This window comes from Pteropus vampyrus, unplaced genomic scaffold (assembly GCF_000151845.1).
Source record: "Pteropus vampyrus isolate Shadow unplaced genomic scaffold, Pvam_2.0 Scaffold1, whole genome shotgun sequence".
NCBI lineage: Eukaryota > Metazoa > Chordata > Mammalia > Chiroptera > Pteropodidae > Pteropus > Pteropus vampyrus.
Genome location: NW_011888782.1, coordinates 24,429,386 through 24,439,938, shown reverse-complemented (window position 1 = coordinate 24,439,938; position 10,553 = coordinate 24,429,386). Strand labels below are relative to the sequence as shown.

The 10,553-nt window shown below is 37.6% G+C and overlaps 1 protein-coding gene across 1 annotated transcript in view; it reads left to right on the top strand.

Annotated features, from left to right (window-relative positions):
• Window positions 1–6,037: 6,037 nt before the first annotated feature.
• Window positions 6,038–10,553, top strand: part of CSTA (cystatin A) — a 10,841-nt gene continuing 6,325 nt past the window's right edge. Inside the window, exon 1 of the mRNA XM_011370933.1 lies at window positions 6,038–6,299. Coding sequence (XP_011369235.1) covers window positions 6,132–6,299 — 168 coding nt within the window. The 5' untranslated portion in view covers window positions 6,038–6,131. The remainder of the gene's footprint in view (window positions 6,300–10,553) is intronic.

Here is a 10,553-nt window from a genome sequence, read left to right as displayed (position 1 = left end):
AACAACGTGAATGACTCTCAAAATAACTATGTCAAGTAAAGAAGCCATACAAAAAGGGAATACATACTGTATGATTCCATTTATATAAAACTCTAGTAAATGCAAACTAATCAATAGTGACAGAAAGTTACTTGGCGGTAGCATGGAGATGCTTGGGAAGGAGGGATTACAAAAGGACACGAGGAAACTTTTAGTAATGATTGTGGTATATATATTTATATATACCTGTATATGTCGAAAGTTATCAAATTGATCATTTTAAATATGTGCGATTGATTGTAAGTCAATTGTACCTCAATAAAGCTATTAAAATTTAAAAAAAAAATTTTAAACAACATAGAAAAAGAACAACTGGAAACCAACTCCGGTCATCCTCCAAGGACTTTCTCCAACTCTCTAGGAGAGACTGGTCTCAGATAAGGCATGTGTTGTGCTACAAATGTAGGCATTTTTCAAGTGTTCATGTTCCACTTGGAATTATGAGATCCATCTGGAATATGGTAGGGAAAACAATCAATGTTTTTATTCAATGATGAAATTTCCCTGCATAATGATGAAATTTCCCTGCAGGTTAAAATGGGTTCGACAAACCAGCCTAGAGGTCACCATGCAAGTGGCATTTCTGAAGGAAATGCCCATACTCTATAGAATTGACTTATAAGCCAACTTTGTCTCCTGTTTTTGAATATATGCAGCAGTCCCATGGTAAGTTAAAGCAAGCAGAGCTCTGATCATCTTACTTCAGAATTTCCCAGCAGAGGTTTCCAGTAGGGGCCTATCTACGGGAGGCGATAATCACCATTCTTACTGACCTGTCACATCCTGATGTGCTCACATTGGCTCATGTGTGTACCTTGGATCTTTTTGCTAAGCTCATGAGAATGGGCTCGGGACAGCAGCAGCTCACAGCTCTGTCTCAGGAGGTACCCACCCTCTAATCCTTGTTGATTGATAAAAGGATTGTTTGAGTTTAATGGGGATCTACCTATGCCCCCCCAAAATCACTCCATGAGAACAATCACCCTTCTGCCTTCACAGTGCACACACAAAATTGGACCTTTCTTTCAGCCCACATCCCAAGGTTACAGGTCCCTGCCAATCACCCTCAAAACAGGTTAGAGAGTACCATGGAGATGAGGCGATCCATTATAATGGGCACAGAACAGGAATCAATTGACCTGGACCCCAGCATAGCTCTGCCACTGACTGGTATATGACCTTGAGCAAGACATTTTGTTCACTTGGCTTCAGTGTCCTCATGCATAAAAAAGAAGGGCTTAGTTTGAATCAGTGGTTTATAAAAAATAAAAAAATATTGAGAGGCTTCAGACCTCTTAACTAATTTTTATATGGAACCATCATATAAGACACATGAGAGTTGCTCCAGCTGAAGCAGAGATGGGGAGACAGAAAGCCATGTCTCTGCCTCTTTGCCCCATTGAAATCCTCTCCCACAGGGGCCCTGAAAAATCTAGTTTCCATTTTCTATATTAGATAAAGATCATCAGATAGACCCACAATCCAATCCAGAGAGAGAGTTTGAATACATGCATTTATTTAACAAACATTTATTGAGCATATACGGTGTTCTCAGCATTCTGCTAGACACAAGGATGACAACGAAGAAAAAGCCAGGGCTCCTGCCTCTAGGCAGTACTTATAGTCTAATGGAATAGAAAGACAAGTAAATAGGCAATTATTTATTTATTTAATAGCATTTATTGGATGCCTACTGTCTGCCAAACATTGTTCTAGGCTCTGAGCTTTGGAAATGCAGTAGTTATTCTAGGCAACCAAAGAGTCTAAAATAACCGAAATAAGTACCGATTGTGAATAGTGCTATTAACAAAGAAGATGACATAAGAGAGACTAGTGGCAGCGGGGCAGGAGAAGTTCTCTGTTAGAACATGACATTTCTGCTGAGAAGTGCTGGAAAGGACTCAGTGAAGACTCTGGGAGGAGCATTCTTAGCTCAAGAACATCAAGTGCCCAGAAGCTGAGGTGGAGAAAAGCTTGGCATGTCCTGAGATCCAAATGGGGCCAGGGCATCCAGAAAGCGTGAAGGTGGAAAGAGTCATGAGATGATGTTAGAGAGTTAGGCAAAGACTGAATTATGCAAGGCCTAGTAGTCCATGGTGAAGGTTTGAATTTTTTTCTCTTAATTCAGTGGGAAGAAATTAAAGACATTTATCCAGAGGAGTGACACCATCTAATTGGTGTTTACAAAAGATCACTGTCACGTAGAGAACAAACAGCACATAGTATTTTGGGGGCAATCATTTTGTGTGTGTGTGCAGAATTTCTGATGGATCAGATATAGAGATAAGGAGATAAACCATGACTTTTTGGCTTCTGCACTGAGCAGCTGGGTGGGTGGCAAAGACTTTTACTGGAAGGCAGGAAACTCAGGGAAGAGGACTCAACTATAATTCAGGGTGACATCTACGCTACAGCTGTGACCAAACACAGAAAATTGTTCATATCCAAAACCACTTCTTCTGCCCCAGATGTTGATGACCTCAGACCTAAATCATTCCAGCAGCCTTTCAACTACAAAGCTCGCTAGCCTAGTCTCCTGCTTCTCCCTACCGTGGTTCTCCATGATTTTTCTTTTTACTTTTTTTATCATGATACAATAAAAACATACACACATGCATAAAATGTATCATTTTAACCATTTTTAGGTATAGAGTTCAGTAGTATTAAGTACATTCACATTGTTGTGCAATTGATTTTTATTTTTAACATTTCATTATTTTCATTCACTTTTCCTCCTCCTGCCAATCTCAGGAAAAATTCTGCCTTGGACCTTATGCCACTTATTGAGTCTCTTCCTTGTATGACAAACTACGGAAAAACAAAAGTTGATATAGAAAGTTTGTCAAAGAGGCATTTAAAACTTTTACCCACATAGTGTAAGAGGAATAACTAAATCCTTAGAATTTATAAGGAAGTTTATAACAACAAAATCATTTTAAGAGAAGTTATTATAATTCAATTGAATTGAACATATATTACATTTTTATAATTTTAAACGTTTTATTGGAATGGCAATAATCTACCACATCCATAGCCACTGTAAGAAATTTAGGAAGTTCTAGTTAATCAGGATTATTTAAATAAAGCAACTAGTTATTTTATGAGAAAATAACCAGGTTCCCAGGACAAGTCTTAACCCCATTAAAGTTCATCAGAAAATTGCTTAAATACTTTGTCAGGAAAGTTGATTTCTTCTTAGAAAGAGATCATGAATTATGTCATATAAAAAGGTTCTGTCTTAGGCTATATTTGAAAAAAAAATGTATTTTATGATAGGTAACGTCTGACTATCATGGGAGAGATTCTTGTGCCTCTTAGTAAGTAACAGACAAACATTTTTATTATTGATGACATACTAAGATGGAATCAATTTAAATTAAGCAAGACCTTCAATCTACCCAGCATTTTTTTTTTGTTTTGTGCCCCAAAGATCACTGGTATGTTAATGTTCTCCAGCTTTCTCTCCTTCTTCATCTTTATGGAGATGATAATGTTCAGTCTAGCATTTTTTTTTCATAAGACTTTTTAGGAAATGTGATTGAAAACTAAATTCTATAACTAAGGCCACTGGAATATCAAGGCCCACTGTTTCTAATTACCATATTTACATTAGTAAGGTCTTGATTAAATTGTTTTGCTAAGGTCTCCATTTGCCCCAGGACTCGTCTGGAAAAGAGGAGAAGTGGTATTCTTTTCCCAGTTATATCTTTATATTTTCAATATTGACCAACTTGCTTAAATATTCTCTTCTTCCTGTATTCCCAAATTCTATTAATCACACAATTATCTTCCCACTCATCTAAACAAAACCTCCATCATTCACCTCCTTTTTCCTTATCCTTCCCATCTTCATAATACTATTTTTATAAATTGTCATATCTGTTTCATTTTTCTCCAGGCCATTTTGTGCACCCTATAGGGTCCGGTAGAGACAACTACCCCATGAGAAAGCCCACGATCCAGTCCCTCACCAGGGAAATCGCCCATAAAAGGTAATTTCTGTGGAAGATGAGCTCACAGACAAGAAATATAACACATATGAGAATCTTGAGCTCCATAAAAATAGTCTGAATAACTGATACTAAAAAAAAAAAATCAACGGTATTTAATAGAGCAATCTTAAAGGTACTTAAAAATAAATGTGCATTTAATTAATTGTGTTTAATTAATTAGTTAAATAATTAACACAGAGATATCAGTTGTTGTGCTTTTCTTTTCTGCACTACCTTGTATGTGACTTTCTCTGTCAGTCAGAGGGATCTATACTATCTTGAGAACTAGAACATTACAGTAAGAATGCAAAGACAAAAGCAATATATTTGCTTTGTGGCAGATTCTGCTTCTAAAAGAAATTACTGAGCCTCAGGAGGAAATGCCTGACAGTAACAGGGCATTGACACTAGAAAGAGAACAGAAGGTACGCTGTTTACTCTTCATCTGACCACTGGGGAGATTAGATAAGGATCACTTGGACTAGTTGCTGAACAGAGAAATGGGCTGGATAGGAGAATTCCTGACTTGGGAAAGTCACAGAAAGATGTTAAGGATTATCTGTGGCCAGAACTAAGCCAAAATCTTAAGACAAATTGTGACCTCTTGAGTGAGCACCATGTCATCCACATTTGCCATTCTTTTCAATCCATGGGTGAAGGCATTCCATGGACAGTCATCTTCATAGCACCCTTTAAATGATCCAGCAAGACACTGGCCTATATTCAAGAATTTGTTAAGCACCTGCCAAATAGTCAAAAAAAAAAGAAAAAAAAGAAGCACCTTTCTATGTAATAATACAGAACAATCTCCAAAATATATAGTTAAGAGTAAAGCAGTGTATAAAATTTATGTAATAGGGTACCATTTGTACCATTTATAAAAGAAAATAATATATGCATATATATGTATGTGTGTGTAATTATTTATATATTTGTAAAAAGAATATCTCTGAAGGAAACAAGAAGCTGGTGACAGTAGTTGTCTCTGGAAAGTAGAAAGGTAGCTAAGGAATAAAGTAGGTGAAGAATTCCTTAGATCGTAAACTCTTTTGTTACTTTCGAACATATTTATTACGTGTATGTGTTGCATATTCCAAAAATTGAATAAAATAATACAAATAAATATTCACACAAAACAGCAATTTTGCTTCTAGATAAGTTGCCTGAAGAAGCTCTCACACGTGTACAAAAGGGGGAAGATACAGTATTGTTTAGAAGGGTGAAAAACTAGAAACAACAAAAATCTTCATCAGTAAGAGAATAAGTATGTAAAATATGGAATAGCATATAGAAGTTAGAGAGAATAGATGAGAGATAGAGACAGAAAGATGATAAATAGATCTATCCTAGAATAGCAGTTAAAGGAAATGAATTAGATTAATCTGTGTATCAACACGGAATGACTCAAAAACGTGTTAAATAGAAAAAAGCATAATATAGAATAAATGTTTAACATACAATTTAGGTAGATTTTTAAAAACACACTAAGCATAAAACAGACTAGAAGGAGACAAAACTCACAATGTAGTTTCCTCTGTGGACAGCAAGGTGGGGTGGGAGTAGGCATGGGGTCTGTAATATTTTATTTCTTAAAAACAACCACAAAAGAAAAGATAGAAAGCAAATATGACAAAATATTGAAAGTTTTAATTTTGAGTGATAGGAATATAGGTGTTTGTTGTTTTATTCTTTGCTGTTTTCCTGTACTTTAAACAGTTCTAGAAATGTAAATGAAAGTAAAATACAAATATCCACACAGTTCTCCAGGTAGACCCTTTTACCTTATAAAGTCAAGCAAGTTGTAAACAATCAGCCTTGACATTATTAATAAATACTCCTTAAAAATAAAATTTTGTGTGAGAGGTTTCAAAACATTGGGAAACACTGGCTGTGGCTTCAGATTTCACACTTCAGATGCAACAGGATGAAACCACTGCCAAAGAGAACTCAGGGAAGTTTGACTCCTGCTGACCCCTTTGCTCATCCCCGGTCCCTCGCTCCTCCAAATTCCTGTTAGCTATTCCACTGAGGAAGCAGGAAGACTCGCCTCATGTCTTTTTCCCTGTGCCTTTTTGCTCCTTGTGAAAAATAAAATATTTTATGGGCGGAGCTTGTAACATCCTCTTTAAAAACTGGAGTCTCCACGCTAACCTAATCACTTCAGTTCCAGTATCCTGCCCAGCAAAGGAGCAATTAGCCAAAATGATGCCTGGAGGTTTAACTGAAGCCAAACCTGCCACTCCAGAAATCCAGGAGATTGCTAATGAGGTGAGTCGATGCCTCCCACGAAAAAGGTTGATCCAAAATCTTAGTTCCTAGGTTGGCCCTGTGTTGTGTGTGTGTGAACATGAAAACCAGAATACTGGGAAATGTGTAGCTTTGTTCAGCCTTTCTTAAAACTAAAAGTCTTTTTAGATGAAACTTCTAATAATCCCAACTGTGAGAGTGATCTTGAGCAAGTCACATCCCTTCTCTGAGTCTCAGTTTCCCCATTCGTAAAAGAATTTATTGGAGCATCTCTGAAGCTTTTACAATGTATGATTGATTCTAGGATTCCTAATTCAGTTTCTGGTGAAACTTTTCTAATCTCAGCAAGTGGAGCCAGCATGAAATTAAAGTCTGAAGTTGTTAACAATTTGACAAACTAGATTTCAAATGCGCTGCAGGGAAATTATTTTTAATGGGTTGAATGAAGAACAACATTGTAAAGTCAATTCACTTACAAACTTCCTACAAATCTGACTAAATAGAAAATGTTTGTCTTTTAGTGTTTAGGAGATGATTAAACTAGTAGAAAAGGGAAGTGACATAGTCGATGATGACTACAAAATTTATTATGGTGAAAATAGAACCCTTAATGTTTTAAGCAAATTAAAACATTTTTTTCTAAATGTTGTTTGATTAGCTATCACCTAAATAATAAAAATTTATTATATTCCATATTTAATGAAAAGAAAATACATTTCAATTACTATTTTAGGTTTGTATCATTTTCTATTTTCTTATATCATTCCTTCTTGCTTTTTCTCTCTGCAACTTCATTCTATGACACTGTTTGCAAACAAGATCAGCTTCTTGTGTAAGTGAGAGAGATGGGATTCTCTATGTTAGGGCACTGGGAAGCTCTCTAAGAGATTAGATGCCTGGAATTCTACTACTCAGTCTTTGGGGCTGAATATTTCCCTTCCAAGAGTTCTTTTAAAAAATAAATACCAAACGAACAGGACAGACAAACAGAGACTCATGGTCATGAACAATAGACTATTGGTTACCAGATGGTAGTGGGGAGGGGGGACGTAGACGAGGTAAAGAGAGTCAAATATGTGGTGACAGAAATCTAACTATGAGAGGTGAATCAGTCAGTGCGGGGAGGTGGGGGGAGGGGCAGGGAAGGGAACTGGAACTGTTAAATATATATTCTGACCCAGTAGGTCTGGGTGGGCCTGATATTCTGCATTTCTAACCACCTGGGAGGTGAGGCCCATGCTGCTGTCCATGATCTCATTTGCCTGTAGGACCAGATATACATGAAATCCTAAGAGGCCTGTGGGAGATGGGCTTTCTAAATCAGAGTGCTGCAAAAAAATTTCTCAATTTCATTTGCAAAATGAATATAACACCTCTTGCCCTACCGATCTCAGAACGGTAAGGACTAAATGAAATAATTTCCATAAAAATGACTTGAAAACAAGAAAGAAATATGCATTGGTGAGGCATCACAGTTGCTTACTGCAAACTATTACCAGAAATCATCCCTGACCCTGGAAAATCCCCCTGGGACTCTCCAGGGGGTGGAGTGGAGGGGCAATAACAGAGGTTTGAAAAATTGAGGGTGCAAAAATTTTTAATGATTTTTTAAAAAGCCTATATCTTGGTGAGCAAGGATTTTTTTAAAATAAGAAGTTATCAAAAAACCTTGTGTTGTTATTAACACCCATCTGTGAGTCACATCTTAAATTACAAACTTAATTTGAAATTGTGTTTCTTGCTGCTCATCTCAGGCTCCAATCCTTTCTGAGAAGTAGAATGAGAGCTAGGTATTTACAGCAGCTACTTCACCCCAGAAAGTTGCTTTGCAGTTTTAAAAACCTTGTCCTCCATTCAACCTCTCATTTGATCTTTATAACCCCAGGAGCAGAGAGGAAAGGCATCGTGCCCATTTTTCGGATGATAAAACTGAGATTCGAAGAGGTTAATAACTATCTGGTTAAGAAACTAGCCTATCTCCAGATTTTTGACCACCTGCCTTTTCCACTATACGGTGGCAAGAATATGGAGAAGTATGTGGGGTGAGAGAGATTACCAGGTGGCAAACTTGCCTTCTCTGTGCAAGCAGCCATCTTCAGATTTAAATCAATACGAGAAATGAATATCAATGAATCCTTTCTTGAATATCCCTTAGATGCCCAACAGTATATTAAATGTAGAAGATACAGAAAGACAAAGACGTGGCCCCTGCCCTTGAGGAGTGTATAGTCCACCTAGGGAAGTCAAGCTATCTGGAACACTTAAAACAATCTCCAATTAAGTACTTTTTCATAATCATAGGTTTAGGACATTAGAGATTGTTTGTCAAACTTCCTTCCTTTCAAGTGAATAATTACTATGTGGTCGTGCAGCTGTTCTGGTGTTAAACTCCCAATTATCATTTATCTTCCCTCTCTCACAAGAGGGAGCCTTGGGGAACAATCCTCAATGAAGTGTTAGAAGGTAGAGGAATAGTCATTTTAGAAAGCACTCTACAGTTTAGAAACCAAGGTCACATCAACTGTATCATTTATGTCCCCACAAACTACCCCAGAAGACAGGTATTACCATAAGCAATTTTAGGTAAGGAAATTTAATCAACACCTTCTCCAAGATTATAGAATTAGTTAGGTCCCCAGGCAGGGCCAGGAATTGGGTAGGTGTTGGTAATCACATACCTGGTATGATCTGAGGGAGTCTCAGGAAAGACCACTACTATCTGTCATTTACCTTATGGTTATATTCTTTTTATTTATTATTTATTTATGGATTTTTATTTTGAAAAGTCACCTGTTAAAATGCAAGTATTCTTGGAGGAGCTGATGTTTATCAGTTTTACCTGTCCTTTTACAGAGAGCTTCTTAGTGTAATGCCAACTGAAGGAAGAATGTTGTTAGGGAGAGAAGGATTGGAGAGGGGAGGCCATCGCGCAGAGAGGGAAAAGCATTAAAGAAAAACGATAACTTCAGGTTCAAGGAATTTGATATCAAAATGAAAGAGGGATGTTGAATGAGGTCAGAAAGAGAAGAAGATTAAACAAAGGGCTTGGGGTTGAGAAGACTTGAACGCTTTGCAGGCAGAAGAAAAGGTTCCTCATTCTGAAGATAACAGAGACTGGATGATAATTGTGAGATCCTGTACTAAAGGATGCTAATGGTACTTGGGTCCAAAGTACACCTAGAAGAAACTTCCTCTCCCGAGATTTTCTGTATTAGTTGAGCATCTTTGCCATATCCCTCTTCTGTCTTCTTTCCTATTTGGGGACAAGTTGTCATAAGAAGACAACCCTAGTCTCTTCATTCAGAAAACATTGATTATGTACACAGTACTATGTGAATTGCTATAGGAGAGAAGGTATTTAGATAGTCTCTGCCCTCATGAAAGTTTACAAAGTAGACTGGAGATAAGAGATACATAAAAGGAAAGAAAGAGCTATATATGGCCCCATTCATGAAAAGCCATAATGTATGTAATTAAGGACCAAATGAATAGCCCTACCAACAAAAGCTTCTGGACCATTATTGTCGACTATTATCTTAAATCATTTATTAAAAAAAAAAAACAAACACGTTGGATGAGAATTCTGATTATGCTTATATACAGAAAAGATATGTTATTTCAATAATTATTTTTATAAATAAGATCTATCACTACACATGCACAGGTGTGCATACACACACACACACACACACACACCCCTGAAGTCAAACCTGATTGCTGAATACCATTCCTGGCATATGCACAGATCATGATTTTTGTCTGCCAGGACACCACGCAAACGCACCATCCACATACTATTAGGGACACACCCTAGCATGTCATGGCTCTCATTCACGCACAAATTTGTGTTCTACTCTCTGCCTGCAGCCTCCTCATCAGTCACCTCTCCCACTGCTCCACACCCAGAGAACCTGCCATTCAACCACACCAGAATCCTTCAGGCACTCACCCTCCCAATTTCATGAGAACACGCATAGGCCCACTGGATCACTCATCCAAACTGGACCTGTGACGCATAGATCCCTACATTCCTCCACCCCAGATTTCCATGACCCCATGAGTTCTGGCATAACAATCCTCAAATAGAGATCGCTCCCACTGCCACCACTTCCTCCTCAGCTTCTGCTCCAGGTTCATAAAATTTTGCTCAAGGAAGATGCAAAACTCACCCATTATAAATCTGTGAATTCATGCCAGCAAACAACCACAATAGGACCTGAGGCTGCCAGAATATCCTTTCAGTCTTATCCTGTTGGTCCTTTTCTAGAAAACCCA